The following is a 17,014-nucleotide window of genomic DNA, read 5'->3' as shown; positions in this document are numbered from 1 at the left end:
AGAAGATCCCATACTGCTAACACCAAGGGATAAGTAAGTAGTGCCTTTCCCCCAAGTCCATTTTATGCAATTCTCTTAAGAACTTGTCCAAACATTTTTTTTTAAACCAGTCTGCACTAGCTACCTTTACCACTTCCTCTGACAATGAATTTCAGAACTTAATTGTGCATTGAGTGAAAGAATTTTCTCAAATTTAATGTGCTACTTGCTAATTTTATGGAGTGTCCCCGTAATTTTTGTATTATTTGACAGAGTAAATAACTGATTCACATTTACCCATTCAATTCCACTCCTTATTTTATGGACCTCTATCATATCACGCCTCAGTCATCACTTCTCAAAGCTGAACAGCCCTAACCTTCTCTGTACCTTCTCCGGTTTAACTATATCTCTATTGAGATGCGGAGACCAGAAATGCACACAGTACTCTAGGTGTGGTCTCACCATAGAGTGATACAGAGGTATTATGACATTCTTTGTTTTATTCTCCATTCCTTTCCTAATAATTGTTACCATTGTTTGTTTGCTTTTTTGACCGCTGCTGCACATCAAGCCAAGGATTTCACAAGTATTGTCCACAATGGTTCCCAGATCCTTTTCCTGGATAGTAACTCCTAATAAGGAATCTAATAATATGCAACCACAGTGTGTTGTTTTTCCCTATGTGCATCACTTTGCAATTGTCCACATTAAATTTCATCTGTCATTTGGATGCCCAGTATTCCAAATAATTTTGTGCCCTCTGCAAATTTGATCACCTCACTCATCATTCCCTTTTCCAGATAATTTATAAATATATTGAAAAGCACGGGTCCGAGTACAGATCCCACCTTTCTCCACTGAGAAAACTGACCATGTAATCCTACTCTCTGTTTCCTATCTTTGCAATCCACAATAGGACACTGCCTCCTGTCCCAGGAGTCTTTCATGGGCGACTTTTTGTCAAACGCCTTCTGAAAATCCAAATATACCTCATTAATCTGCACATGTTTATTTACCTCTTCAAAAGTTGTTAGGATGCAAAGGGAGACAGAGAAATCTGAGTAGGGGAGAAACTATAGGGGGTAAAACATAGATGTTTGAGAGAGGACAGAATGTTATAGCATCTTAATGCCTTATAGTACTCCCCATCCCATGGATTGTATCACTGGCCTTTCCAGGCTGGCACTCAAGGCAAGTTAATTCCCAGAGGGTTTATAATCTTGAGTACCTGAGGCAGCCCAGGGAGCATCACTGGGAGAAGCAGAATTTGAATCCTGGCTTTCCTGGTTCTGCTGCTCTAACTGCTAGGCTTCTCCTCCATTCCATTCCCGCTGCACACCTGGACTGCTCCTCGCTCTGAGCACTGTCTCAGAGCAAGTTCTACTTTGGAAAAAACTTCAACCCAAGCTGCAGTGCATAAACCAAAGATCTTCTCTAGTGCTTAACCATCCCAAGTTGAGAGCTGGGGGTGTGGGGAGCCATCAGACTGAAACCAGGGCAAATCAAGCAATTACTGAATAGATTTCGGCAAAACAGATTAACGTGTAACTCCGCGAGGTCATGGGAGAGGAGGAAATGCGAATCAATCACTCAATCTCCCCTCTAAATTGTTAGCGTCTGCAGGTGGGATTACGAAGATTAAAGACGGATCACACGACAAGCAGACTCACATGGTTATCGACCCGGATTGATTTTTCCACTGGAAAGAACGATACAGCAGTAAACAGAAAACAATTCCACTCCATTAGGCCCAGTATGAAGCCCTGTGTCCTGCCATAAACAAAAGCCCTGCAGGGCCAGAGCTGTCGATATAACCGAGATACTTGGAGGCTAAAAGATAGTTGTGCTGCTTGTGAGCATAATGAATTGGTGTCTCCTAGGATTTCCTGCAGCCGTTGCAGTTCACTGGAGAACAGGGGGCTACAGGAGGGACTCTGGCTCCTCTTCCTTCAGTGAAGATTTACTACCCTGCTACTAATCTTAACCGAAAAGGTTTTGTCAGGGAAGCATCATGCAGCAGCACAGCTGTAGCCAGGCAATTTGGCATCTATGGCCGAGTGGGAAAATGCACCCTCGCCCTGTACACGACACATGGCTCCATGAGCTGGGAGACTGTTAAATGTTTGTTCTTTAAAATTTAAAACCTAACTTACTATTCATAATCTATAAGTAGGCACAAAAGCGTGACCCTTAGTTCTGTATGGATGTGATCCATAACCTCCTACCCAGCCGATGAGTAATCTGAGCCTTACTAAGCAGTAGAAGCTGAAAAAGGCTATGCCTAGGTCAGAGTGGATTTAGGGGGGAATTCAGTGCCAAGCTTTGGGAAATGGATAACCAAGCCTTGGGCATAATTTTGTAGGGGGGAAGGGGGAGGGGCAGGGAAGGACATGAGTCCCAAGATAAGTCCTGTGAAGTTTACAGTTATCAAAATTATCATAAACTATTTATTTGAATAAGTCATTTTTGAATGTGGAAAAAAAAAACCCCATTTGATTTTAAAGGATATTAGTAGAAATATATAAACATTTTAAAAAGTTTTCCAATTCAAAAGTTACTTAAAAAGTGTGTTTTTTTGGCACGTGATGTTCAAATCGTAAGCCAAGTGTTCCTGATAGCCTTTTATCAGTGGACATATTGCCTTTAATGAGCATGCATTCTTCTCTTCTATTGAGTTAAGACTATTTGCATTGTTATATTAAACTAATTAGAATCTAGATCTCATCACCAGCAAAGCAACCTCCCTCCACTACCAGGCACATTGTGACGCACCAGATAATCCCAAAAACCCATTCAGAACCTTTGTAGCAAAGCTGCGATACCATAACACTAACAGCTAGGACTCACACAGAAACAAGCCATCCTATGAAAAGGCAGCGCTGCAAATAGAGTAAGGGGCCCTAGAACTATCCAACTCCTAAATGAGAAAAATAGAACGAGCTGGACTAGAATAGATCCCCACACAGAAACTAAACATTAGCAAAACCTTTCACCTCTGTCACACGTGCAGAACACTGACAGATCCTCACCAAATATAGAATAAGTGACCACCAATTTAAAGTGCAGAAAAAAAAAATCAAATGGAACCCCCAAGAAGCCAGATTCTACAAATAGTACGATGCTTGAGAAAAACAAACATTTCTCCTCTGTTAAGTAGGGTATAAAGATATGAGATGTGCATTGCCAAAGCTGTCATATTCCAATCACTAAAGTAAAAATGTATTTTTTTTTACCTTTGCATATTTTATATTTTTTTGGCATGTTGGTCCCAGTGTCTCTCTTTCTGCTTTCGTATTGTTCATCTTCCTCTAATGTCTTTTCCAAGGTCTCCTGCCCATTTTGTGTTTCTTCTTCACTTTGTTCCCTCTGATCATCACTGACCAATTCTCTGCTCTTGTGCTCTCCTCCTTCACCTCCAACTTATGGTTCCGCTTGTTCTCTCTAGTGGTTCTGGCTCCACAGAACTGGGGATAGAAAAATCAGCAGGGGGCTTTCCGCGGCCCTGGTGTGCCAACCAGCGCCTATCCCCCTCCTTCTGTCCAGGCTTTCTGTTGGGATGGAAACCTTTGCAAGGGGTGGAGCACAGAAGGACTTAACATGCAATGACTGCAGGAATTTGTTGCCAGAGGATGTGGTTAGTGCAGTTAGTGTAGCTGGGTTTAAAAAAGGTTTGGATAAGGTCTTGGAGGAGAAGTCCATTACCTGCTATTAAGTTCACTTAGAGAATAGCCACTGCTATTACTAGCAAAAGTAGGATGGAATAGACTTAGTTTTTGGGTAATTGCCAGGTTCTTATGGCCTGGATTGGCCACTGTTGGAAACAGAATGCTGGGCTTGATGGACCCTTGGTCTGACCCAGTATGGCAGGTTCTTATGTTCTTAGGTCCTGCACTGAAGTTTCTAGACTCAGTTGCTGCTGCTTTGGGGCTGCCACCACCAGACAGTTCATGGTGCTTAGGCTGCAGGACCAGATACTGGTAATGGCGGCAATACTCTGCAATTTGTAAAAAATGTGTCCACAAATTTCACTCTGCTTTGCAGTGCACGTGACAAGCTAAGGGAAGACCTCAGAAGGAAGCACCAACCTGCACCATCGCTTAGTGGCTCATGTCTGAAAGTGGCAATAGAGTTATAATCATAGGTCTGGGATAAATGCTCATCCTTCAAATCCCAACTGTTTTTATGCAAATGATTGCTTCCTAGTAAAAGTGATTTGAGGTCCCAACAACGTTCTTATTAAGTACATTTTTTTAATGCAAATAAGCTACCCACTGGGGGTAAAACAAGGTCTTGTCCTTAAAGGTAACTCCTGAGTGTTCTGAGTCCAACAGGAGCCGGTTCTGCAATTATAACTATTGGCACTTTTTGACTGAAGGTGATGGTGCAGTCTGGTGCCTCCTTATGAGGTCTTCCCTTAATTTGTCACATGCATTGTAAAGCTGAGTGAAATTTGTGTATACGATTTTGTCTTTTTCGCTCAGCAGGTTCATATTTAACAGTAGTTGTAAAAATTTGGTATCAGAAGCAGTTGTCCACATTGCTTATGCCTAAATCCTGGCCTGCATCTGTCTCAACACTGATCATTCCCTCTGCCCTGAATTTCTCTCTCTCTCCTCCACACTCCTTATCCAGCATTGCCTCTTTCTCTTCCCACTCTACTGAACATCACCCATTTCTCTCCACCCTATCCAGCATCCCTTTCTCTCCCCCTGCCTTGCATCTCCCTCCCTCACCCTCCTTTCTCAGCATCTTTCCCTATGTCACACCTCCCCTTACCCAACAGTCCTCCCTCTGTCCCACCAGCCCGGCATCTCCTCCTCAATCCCTTACATCTCCCCTCCTTGGCCACCCCATCCTAGGTTCTCCTCCCTAGCAGGCTCGGCTCATCCAGGAGAACCCCAGGATTGGGGGGAGGGAGGAAGCAAACTATACATTTTCATGAAGATCGCACTGTGGCTTGCGAGCTAGTGGGGTGGGCAGGAGGAGAGTGGGGGGCAGAAGTGACAGGATTGTGAGCTGACGGCCCCATCATGAACAACAACTGCATGTGGTGGGGCCTTCAGCAGGGACGCCTGTAGTCAAGGCCATATTGGACACAGGCTAGCGACGGCTCTGTGCAGCATGGGTAAAGAAATAACGGTGAGCTGCATAGTGGAATGGAAATTACATAATGGAGTAAATAAAACTAAAAAAAACAGCATTTCTTTCTTATTATACAGTATTTTTTTTTCTACAACAGATCTTGGTGTTGCTGAACAAATTTTGCATTATTGTATTTGACAGTGAAATGAAACTGCTCCTGGTTGAAACTACCATTGAGCCATTATGGACAGATGCCTTTAAATAACGTTATCATATTTGTTGTTATCATATCATGTTTGTTCCTCAAGTCACTTGAGATAAAGGCAGTCATTTTTACATGTTCTCTATTCATTCTCTACCATTTTGGGATCAATGTGCTGCTTTTCCAGAAGATAATTGGAATTTCCCACAAAAGGAAGAGATCTAGGGGAGAGAAGCTGAAACCCAGTATTGTCTGTCAGTCACCCAGCTGGGATATTCTGGAATATGATGAAGGTGGACAGAGGGTGGAGCTTAGAGGCTTGTGCGGGAGAAGAGCAAAAAATGCATCTTGATCTTTGGTACACAAATCTGAAATGGCATTGATTTATTTTTTATTTAATCGCATTTATTGCCCGCCGCTCCAGAAACAGTCCGGGGCAGGCCTACAAAAGAAGCATCCGTGAAAACGTTGCAAGCAATCTGACAGCAAACTGGGGAGTGGAGTAACCAGGGACAACTTAGGTTATTGGGAAGCATCACTAAGCAAATAGGTTTTTAGGAGCTTCCTAAACCATTTGGGGGTGTTGTGTGAACCTCCGAAATAAAGGGAGAGAGCATTCCAGAGTGTGGGGCCGGATATTTATTTATTTATTTATTTGTTATTTTTATTATACCGAGTTTCATGATAGGAATCACATCAACCCGGTTTACAATTAACAATGTGAGTAAAGGCAGAGAGTAACAAAGTAAAGAACATTTCCCAATACAAGAACAAATATAGTATGAAACTTAACAAATATTAAAACAATATTTTGGATGTGAGAAAGTTACAAAAAAAACATGGAAAAATAACTTGGATATGAAAGGGGAAGAATTGTAGAACGACTATAAGCATTTTAACCAGCTGTATCAATTAATAAATATGTATAATATTATAAAATGTAGATGTGTAGCAAAATGATTAGATAAGATATTGTTGTGAAGTATAATAAAATGATATGATAAAATGATAAAAGGATATGAGAAGAAGTGTTCTCGACTCATTGATAGCTTGGCTGCTATGAGAGAGAGAGGGAATGTGTGAGAGACATTGGCTGGCAGATCGGAGGGTGTTCACAGGGTAGACGTAATCCAAGGGGAGGAGACTCTGTGGAGTAAGTTATGGTTTGTGATAGCCACTTTATATTTGATATGCCATGATATAGGGATGATGGGGGTGATGTGGTCTCAAACTGGTGTGTGCATGTTAAGTAATCGAGCAGCTGAATTTTGGATAATCTGTGGTGGTCTGATAGCGGTCTGAGATAATCTGAAGTAAAGGGAACTGTAATAGTCTGTAGGTGGAAAAACCATACAAAAAGTTGTGGGTTCCAATAAAGGTTTCAGATGACGTAGCATTCTGAGCTTCTAAAATGAGTTTTTTTAACCGCGGTTTTAATCTGGGGAAGGATAGTTAATTTCTGGTCTAGAATGACACCAAGATCTTGTACTGTCTGTGTAATGGGGATTGTGCCACCAGTGAATTGAAAAGCATTGAGAACAGAGACAACTGGCCAATGGGCAGGGACAATGGCTTTGGGGTTTTTGGTTTTTTTTAGATTTAGAGACAATTTATTGTCAAATAACCATGACTTTATGGAGTGAAGACAAAAGGACACGAAGTGGACTGTGGCAGACCGAGAGGAATGGAAAGGAAAAAAGAACAGCAGATGGGATGTAAATGGCACAGCTGAACCAAAGTAGCCTTGCCCAAAAATACCTAAAAAAGTTTGGATATTTTATGTTCATTTAAAAAAAAAAAAAAAAAAAAAGTTGCCCCCCCACCAGTGCATCCCAGAGTCTCTTGGAATTCTCTGAGCCCCCCCCCCCCATACCCTGCCAATAAGATGTGATCTGGGTCTTCCCAGCCCCTCCATATCCTGCTCCTGTCCCCCAGAAATGAGTCTATTTTTGTTTTTTTCCATTTTGTCTTGTTTCTGCATTTTTAGTACACAGTAAGCCCACTTAGCATGCGCTGAAATGCAGAGACAAAAATTGTTTTGCTTTTTAGGTCATTTCAGATGAAATGAAACAAAGGTCGCTGGTGTTTTCAATTTCTTCTTAAACAACTGCATCTCTCTCATTTGGGTCCAGGTATTCGGTTATTTTTTAAGAGAAAAGAAAACATTTTGAAAGCCTAGCCTCCTTTTTTTTTTTTTATGAATACATTGTAAGGTCTGCTTTAAGCCAATAAGCGTACGATGAACAGAGCAGTTCTCCGGATGGATACCATTAACTGACTAAACTGCTGAATTTTTGGCATATACACTCATTGTAAAAAAAAAACCCCCGGAATATTAGTTTTCAAATTCAAATAAAAAAAAAAATGTAAAAAAAAACGTGAGCTGTATCTCAGCTTAATACATGCTTAAAAAATGCGTGCAAACTGTTAGGCGAAGCCCTTAAGTTGGTTGAGCTTTCAGTTTGCTGACCACCGCTGTGTTTAGGATGCAGGGCTAAGTGACGGGGAAGGCTGGTCGCGTGGCTTTTGATCATCCTGCACCTTGATCCTGGACTCTCCCCGCGACGTGCGGTGATGGTGAAGCGAGCTCCCGAGGAACCGAGATCCTACGTCTAGATTGACGATGTGAAGAGGCCCTAACACCCAAGACCTCCCCCCCCCCTCCACACCCCCTTCTGTGTGCCTGTACTGAACGCCCAGAGAGGCAGGGACCATGCACTCTCTATCCTCTCTGTTCTCTAAAACCGTAGTGCGTGACTTTCCAAATTTCCGCCATCCTTCGGAGATAATCAGCAGTTTGAGTATTCATGATATTCAGACACTACCTACAGGCATCTACCTTAATTTCTCCCTAAATGATTGTTTTTACCCTCGGAGGCTTTCCGGTTCCCCTGGGTGTGATTCTGAAGCCCGGCTTCCGTCTTTCCATCATTACTGGCCAGGATTTTATTTGTACAGAGCAAATCAAATCTAATTTTCAATATATTTATTATGGAAGCCATAAGGATCATTAAAGCACTTCAGAAAGAAGGCTGAAGTGTGGTCCTCGGAGGAGAAAATCACCATGGAAACAGTTTTCTTTAAATTCTTTCCGCTCCACCATCCCCCCCTTGCCCCCCCCCCCTACGGTAAGCGCCTCTCTGACTGGAAAGGATGGGAAAACCCTTTTATCTTCAGCTCTCGGGTGCTGCAAGCCGGAATATTAGCAAGGAAGGCCTGTGAATTATTGATCACATGAATACAAATATTGTATTTATGATTTAGAATTATTAATTCCAGAATATTTATCCTTTAAACTGAAGGCCATTGCTGAATGCATATCACAAGCTGTAAAGCTTGGCGGCGTGATACTCTACCGTCGGAGTCACGGCAGAGCTTAGGATAGATCATGAAGTCGAGGGCTGGAGAATCTGAAGAACGACCCAAAGGTGCTGAGTCATTTTTCTCATGCATTTTTTTTGGTACAAGAAAAATACTGATGATACGTACCACTTCAAAAGAACGCTAGATAAGATTTTGATTAGAGATAAAACAAATGGCGTGGGATGATATGATTAGACTCTTGGGGGAAAGAAAGTGCTCAGCCAGAATCTTAAGGTGCTCACCATATTTGAGGGGGTGGGGAGGGGTACCTAGGAAGGAAGTCTGTTTCATTGCGCTGTGGATCACCAGCTATTTGGCGATTGGAAGAGGACTTGGACCTCTGGTCAAAGACGTCACTTTCTTTAATGACGTCGCACCAGCTTTCATCATGCTGGCAAACATCTTGTAACATGGAGACACCTTTCCATATGAAATTAGAAGACTGTGTATTATATAATCTAAATTTTTGCTTTAAACATTCATTAATGGCCTACTTTCTATGAGTAATAATGACCTCTTGTTTCTTTATATTGCATATAACAAATTATTGCATCATAACGCAAGACTGCACGGTCTCTTTAATGAAATTGGCTTATGTTTCTGTGTTGGTTTGTTGAGCGAATTTTCACGTGAACTCAAACAAATACAACTGGTTTTTGTGGTCAGATCCTGCTTTTGTCCAGAATTTCCATTCCCCCTTCCCCACTCAACCTCATCCCCCAAGGAACTGCAGAAGGGCACACACAGTAAATTATATACTGAATTATTTGGGCCATGTCCAGGTCTTTTGATTTAGGGCTCTGCCTAGAAGACTATTGCTTGAACTTCATAATTGGTAGGCAGTCCCCTGAAATTTTAACTTTGAACACCCAGTGAGCACCAACTGTTGCTCATTGCAGGATTCTATTTTTATTTATTTATTTTTTTTACTAGGCATGCACCAGCATCTGTGCATTCTCATTCATGAGAAAAGCTGAATTGCACACATGAGGCTGATGTGCATATGCTAATACATTACATATAGCACAAGTTATAGATACTTTTAACATGCATTATTTTTGGCTGTAGTGAACATAAAAGTTCTGTGCTCAAAGTTCTAGAGTTGCTGGGACAGGTTCTGTGCTGGGCTCATCTGGTGGTGTCACCACACACATATGAGGGCTGTCGTCCTGCTGTTCTTGGAGAACACCTGTTACAGGTGAGCAACTCTGTTATCTCTCAAATATTAAAACAAACTATTCAGGCCTTAAGAGGAGAGGAGGAGTAGCCTAGTGGTTAGACCAGCAGACTGAGAACCAGATAAGCAATTGTTCAAATCCCACTATCACGTCATGTGACCTTGGACAAGTCCCTTGTCCCTCCATTGTCTCAGGTATAAACTTAGACTATGAGCCCTCTGGGGACAGAGAAATACCCACAGTAGCTGAATATAATCTGCTTTGAAGTGCCTGAAAAAGCAGAATATAAATAAATGAATGCAAAAATCTATGCAAAATAGGTAATGAGCTGCATAATTATACAAACTGGCTTATTACCTATGAACACAATAAGATAGCACACAGAAAAACAATCCACATCTTAGGGAGGAGTAACTAAGGGGTTGTTTTTTGGGGGTTTTTTTTTTTTTGCATTAATGTCATTCTTAATCCACTAACATTCAACATGAGGAATTTATCTCCAAACTGATCTATATGTTATGTAACATGGGACATTACTGCAAGATAAGTAATGCGCGTCAATGGTCCGAGCTATTGCACTTTCGTACATTGGCCTCCAAGATATTTCTAGTGTTGGATGGATGAAGTCTTGCTTGCTTCTCCCTTTTGGTTGACATTTTTACCTTATGACAAGCATCTGCTGGCAACAGGTTTAAGCATAAACCACTCCAGCAAGAAGCAGAACGATCTGATGTGATACAGGCAGAGCACAGAGCCATAGCCCCCCCCCCCCCCCCCCCACCCCTGTCAGATAAAATCATTCCACTTCTGGTTTTCACTTCCATTTCTTTTTCCAGAATTATTCTAATTTTTGGCTTGCTTCAGCACAGGATGCACCCTTTAAGGGAAAGTGACTCTCTCTCTCTCTATCCGCTGGGACACACAGTTCCAAATTAACCAACTTCAGAAAATAGATGTTGTGCCAAATATGGTTCTTGCCAGAGAGGGCCTGAGATGAGGTAAATCTGTGTGAATATTAATAGAAGCAGCAGAGAGTGCATTACTCACCTGCCTGCTGCCATCTGGACTGTCACAGCTCAGCAGACATTGTCTGGGTCTTGCAGGGTGAGCTGGATATCTTCCTCGTCAGGAATAAAATGGTGGGCGCAATGAATGAATTCTGAAATGGGAGGGCACAAACCCTACCCTCCTATAGATCAAGGTTTTCTTGCACTTTGGAAGGAGAGCAGATACTAAGGATTTTTTCATTGGGTGCATCATCCCCATAGGTGGTTGGGTTCTTTAGGAAAGTTAAACCATTCTTTGATAATCCAGGGGATAAATTTATATGAGAGACAGCATCTGAGCTAAGCAGATGGGGAGGAGGGCAAAGGCAGTGAATTGAAAGATATGCGTACCTAGGGGTTGAAAGAGAAATGAGATTCACCACTAACTATGTAGAGAGAGAACCATAATGCTTATCCAGCCAATGGACCACATGACACAGTCATATCCTAATGACCATAGTTGAGGAGGTACCGCTTTATCCCTATTATTGTGCTCCTTGGATCCATTAACTGGACCCAGTTTGGTTATCCATTTTGGGATGCTGTGTCTTGATTAATTACTGGCAGAGAGCACTGATGTATCATTTGTGATTTCGGAGCTCAGGAAATTTTTATCAGCTCAAAGGGAGAGAGGCCCACAGTCCTTGTTCTCCGTGCTGTGCATGGGAGGGAGATCATGGCTTGGGAGTGACCTCATTAAGATATTCCATGCTGAGTCAGACTGGAGATCCATCCTAACCCTGACAGTGGTCAATCCAGATCACAGGAACCCAGCAAATTCCTAACAGCAGGTCATTTCTTATTCATGCTCAAGGAAAAATGGTGGCTTTTCCAAATGTACGTGACTAATAATAGTTGATGGACTGTTTTTCCAGAAAACCCTATTAAACCCAGCTATGCTAGAAGCCTTGACCACATCCTCAAATTCCACACCTTAATTATGCGCTGAGTGAAAAAAATAATTTGTATTAAACTTGCTACCTGTTGGCTTCATGGAGTGTCCCCTAATCTTAGTACTGTTTGTCAGAGTAAATAACCATTCCCTATGTACCTGATCTACCCCTCATGATTTCATAAATCTTTATCATATCCCCTCTGTTGTCTCGTTTCCAAGCTGAAGAGCCCTATCCTGCGGCTAAATTAGCTGACTAAGTATTTCCTTCATTCTCCCCAAATGTTTATTTGGTTTGTCTGTCTTTCTTGACCACATTTTAAGCTCCTTGAAGAAGGAACTGTTTGTGTATCCATACAGCGCTGTATATACCTTGTAGTGACATATAAATGCTTAATAGCAGTAGTAGAAGTAGTAGAAATATTTTAATGTTTACAGTGTTGCTTTTTCATAGGTAGCATTGTTGCTGTTTGAGTTCTGGGAGTTAGTGCTGTTTTGCTAGGATAGGTTTTCTTTATAGGTTCGGAGTGACTCTTTTGCAGGTCATGTGTTGCAAAGTGCCTGGTAATGGAAGGATCCTGTATCATTGTTACTGAGGTGATACAGAATTAGAATTTTTTTCTATATATGAAAAGTAAATGAAAACATCCAATTTTAGCCCAGTCATCTATTTCAGAGATTACCTTTAGACAATGCAAATCTTTTAATTTGATTTATATATTTCCTGATTTTTTTTTTTCAGTCTACCTCCAAAAATCAGAAACACATTTATCAGACACTATAATATGATTTCTGAAACATATTTGTATTGTGTTTGTGTGTGTGTGTAATTTTATTTCCAGGATTATTCTAGGGTGGGAATGGTGGTGGTGGTCATTATCAAAGTTTAATTATCAAAATCTTGGGGTGAGGGGTACATAAGGCTGAAGACTTACCTAAGGTGCCTAAAACCTTTGCAGCAACCCTTCTGGAACCAACTCAGCTACCCCATGACCTGCCGCAATTCAAATTCATGCTTCCTTCCTCTGCCCTCCTGCCTTTCCATCTGCTCTTGAGGGAGCGATGGCAGGACAAGGTCTTGGTGCAGACTCCAGTGCCACATTTTTATAGCCGCTGGGGTGCTGCCAGGCAGGCCTGTGCTGGCACAGAAAGGGCCTGCGGCAGCCCCGCCCCTCTATGTTCCCATGGTAACAAGAAGTCCTTGCAGGAGAAGAGGGCGGGACCACTGCAGGGCCTTTCAGTTGCCACCCCCCGCACTGAGTTTTCCTCGGTGAGTTTTCAGGACGACGACAAATGCAGGCCCGGAGACTCCGAGGTGAGGGAGAAGAGGCCTAGGGGAGGATCAGGCTAAGGGGCGATCTGGGAGGAGTTTGTGTGTGACTCCTCCCCCTCTAAATATTGTTTTTGAGGGGAGTGGGGAGCTCCCACCTGACCCGGTTGCCTGTGGGTGCTCTAATATTAATTCCAGCCCTGAGTGACGGGAGGGCTTTTAACAATATTGGAACCTGCCCCCTGCTCCCACTGCTGCTGTAGAATATGATGGCAGATAAGATCATTTAGGTCCCTTAAGTCTGCCCAACTTGACTCCCCAGCTGATCTCTGCCTTCCCCCTCTCTGTCTTGCCACGAGGGCTCCTCTGTGCTTATCCCAAGCTTTTTTATAATTCTGTTCCAGTTTCAAGTGAGCCAGAACCTGAAAGGGGCAGGAAGTAATTGTTGGACCAAAAGCCCTGCTTATTCAGAGACCATGACGGGAGGTAGAGGTTAAGGTTGTGTAGCCTCCCAGAACGATCCCGCTCATATCCCTGAACCCTCTTCTGGATGAGCCAAATAGGGCTTAACCTTATATTCTATCTCTGAGCAAGTAAACAAGGGCGTTTTGATTTGGAAGTGCTCAGGTCACAGAGTAAATCTCACAGTAGCTAGAGAAGCAGCCAGGCCAGTGGGAGATAGAAACAGCGACTGGAAATGTATGCATGCCAGAATTGCATTTGGTAAAAAATCAGCACATTGCCATTTAAAATAGACAAAAAAGAGCCTGTGAGACGGCACATTTCTACAATAATGGCTTTAAATTGCTGTTCTTGCTGGAGGGATTTTTCATAGACAGAAAACAATTACAGACATTCAAAATTTCTATTCAGCCCTAAGGCAAACTATTATTTTTGGCTATCTCATATCAATAGTGTGCTTTTAATTTCGGGTGCAGGTATAAATAAGATTAATGGGTGAATTGCAATAAAAGTTCATGTGTTTTCTTCCTTTATTGGAGTCCACGGCTCTTGAAGAAGCCATTAAAAAAAGAATAACCCCTGCATTAATCGTTATGTACTTCCAACCGGTCCTATGAAGAGAGAGAGAGAGAGAGAGCATTGCTCGTGCTATTCCAGTCAGTGCCACTGCTTTACTTATACTGCAGTTACAGAAAGAGGCGACCCATTGTGTGATTCAGGAAGCTGGCCAATGGATGCATCCACCTGATTGTATCGCTTACTAGTTTCATCCTCTTTAAATCTGGAAGTCAGCAACAGCAAAAGCCCTGGATCCAGCACGCCCAAAACGTTAAGCTCATTTCAACAGCTGTTACGAGGAGCACTAGGGAAACGCCCAGGAAACAGGCAAGGAGGCACTGGCGAGCAAAGCTTGCAGGGGTAACTTTCTAAAGCATGAATGAACGTAAAACAGAGGTTTAAAAATCAGCCTGGACGTCGTATCTGTAAAAGTATACTGGGAAGCCATTTTTTGCTCGCAGTACAAAGAAGGTGTACAGGGGTTGAGGGGAGGGGAGGAGGGTACAAAGTCCGAGTAGGGAAAACAATTGCGCACGTGCGTTAGACTCTGAAAAGCATTGCGCGCAAATGTTCGCAAGGGCATTTTACATCTGCCCCCTCTCCAGCAGGCGTGAATGTGTGCGCCTGCTCCACGCTGAGGTACATGCAGGCCCGGCTAACTTTCAGAGCGGGCCCTGCCTGCGAAAGTCCACTCTGAGAATTAGGGCTGGGGTGCACGCGGACTGCAGCCCTGTGCAGGCTGAAAAAAATTACCCTCCGAGAAAAGAGAGTGCGGCAGTTCCAAAGCACATACGTAGTGGGGCCGGATGCGTCGTACAAGATCGTATAAACCAAAAAACGTGCCCAAGAAATGCAATACGTATTCCGAGATCGGCGTGAAAACAAAAGGCAAAAAATAGGCCTTGGTCATATATTTCCTGTGTGTGGAAGTATAAATATCTCTTAATACTATGAAAATAGATGTAGGACCTCCACCAAGTCAGCTAATACTAATCGTGTATAGGCTGACTGTAAATAGTATCTCCTCTCTCTTTCTCACTCTCTCTCTCTCTCCCCGACGTTCACCAGACTCCTGCACCTAATGGGGAGCTGTAGCAAAGTGTCACCCACAAGTTATGTGCAGACGTGTGAAGAACCTACGTGCGTAGGTTATAAAATAGCACATATTTTTGTGCGTGGCGAGATACGTGCATTTATGGGCGCCCACATGGCCCTTTTAAAATCTACCCTTTAGTCTGAGTTGTTGCACCTCCCCACTCTCTTTTTTTTTTTTTTTTCCCTTGGATTTTTTGGTGAGTATTGGCCATTCCACCTTTCTCTTGGATAAAATTACCCTCGCCACATACAGTTGGCAGCCTGTTGTCTAGGTAGCCACATTCCCACCAGACTCCAGAGGCAAAATGCTGCATGCACCCTAAAAAGTGATTTGTCTGCTCGTTGTCGTTGGGTAGGTTTCTGTAGAATTTCTGCACTTGGGGGTGAAAAGGCAGTAGGGCCAGTATGGGGAGAAACTGTAGCTTCATCTTGCTTCCACCCCCATACTGAGAGTTGTGATAGCCAGTGAGGACCCCCAAGAACCCAGCTGGAAGACAATTGCAATGGAATTAACCTGTTTCTAAAAATATCCCTAAGCCAATCTTCAGTAGATCCTTTGTCCTGGCTGCAGGATAAACACTGAAGAAAGAAGCTGGGTTGCAGTAACTGATGGCTGTGTCGCTGCCTTGGGCCGGGGTTCGGGAGTAAATTCAGGGCTCTTCACCTTCACCCACTTGACCCAGTTCACACAAAAGGCCCAAATCATCAAGCTTTTCCCATAGACACAGAATGGGAGCAGCACCTTAGCGAGTTGGGTCCAAAATTACAGTTGTGAAGATGATGATACAACTTGCTCCACTTTGGGAAGGATAAATCCACATGTGCTGCATCACAGTCATAGACAGTGAGCCACTTTGCATTTCATTAGGGTAGATTTTTGCATTAACACTAATGCAATTAGCACCGATAATGATCATTAACGGATTGTGATAGATAACACAGACATAAGAACGTAATGTAATGTAATGTGCGTTTAAAGCTTGCATTACCATTAGCGAGCCTTAGTACATTGGCCCCTAAAATATTAAGTTTTCCTGGCCCAACATATGTCCTAACTGGCCTGAAGGTATTACTGAACATGGAGACCGAACCAGTTAAACTCTTAGGTGCTGTCGAAACACAAGATAAAGATATTGTCTAATGAAGAGGTGATAACTCTGCTGTCCCTAGAAAAGATGCATGCACAACCGTGGCTTCTCCTTCCTGGCAGAAGGAGCAAGAATGGGCAATCTGGAACATGCAAAATAGTGTGAAATGTGCTCCTGCATCAGATATGTTTTTCCTTTCTTAGAGCAGACGTCACATGCAATTGTAATTCATTTAAGCATGATTGGCTACCAAAGAAAGACCAGATATTTGCGTAAGTCCACCAGAGAAAGCTAACGTTACTGATAGCCCTTTTTCTCAACTGTTTATTATCGGGAAAGGCTGTGCTGCGGAAAATACATTTTTGCTCATCTAAAATGGCTGTTGTCTTCTTTTTATTTTTATTTTTCAGCTGACATTATCTCTACGGTAGAATTCAACTCCACAGGAGAATTGCTAGCGACAGGAGACAAGGGGGGCCGGGTGGTAATATTTCAGCGCGAACAGGAGGTAAGTACTGCTGATTGCAAATTGCCCGTGTCATTCCGTCACAAGAAGCTACTTACTGCTTTATGCGCCTTGCGTGTTCCTCGCAGTCGGTGAGCTGAGAAGTGCAGAAGGCCCATTAACATCAAAAGTACCCATTTCCGTTGGTTTAAACGGTCTGTCTTGCGAGTGTGGGACTACCCAGTTATATCCTGCATCCCAACTGAATTAAGCAGAATCAAAAAATTAAGCATGGCAGCAATAGTTTTGCTTTTCACTTCTGGCATCAGCTTCTATTTTCTGTATTATTAC

General features: G+C 42.8%; 1 protein-coding gene across 1 annotated transcript in view; it reads left to right on the top strand.

Moving 5' to 3' along the window:
• PPP2R2B (protein phosphatase 2 regulatory subunit Bbeta) overlaps window positions 1–17,014 on the top strand; it is a 143,729-nt gene that overhangs the window by 71,915 nt on the left and 54,800 nt on the right. Inside the window, exon 2 of the mRNA XM_029583902.1 lies at window positions 16,629–16,726. Coding sequence (XP_029439762.1) covers window positions 16,629–16,726 — 98 coding nt within the window. The remainder of the gene's footprint in view (window positions 1–16,628; window positions 16,727–17,014) is intronic.

Source organism: Rhinatrema bivittatum, chromosome 18 (genome assembly GCF_901001135.1).
Source record: "Rhinatrema bivittatum chromosome 18, aRhiBiv1.1, whole genome shotgun sequence".
In the NCBI taxonomy this organism is placed as follows: domain Eukaryota; kingdom Metazoa; phylum Chordata; class Amphibia; order Gymnophiona; family Rhinatrematidae; genus Rhinatrema; species Rhinatrema bivittatum.
This window is presented reverse-complemented; position numbering and strand designations above follow the sequence as displayed.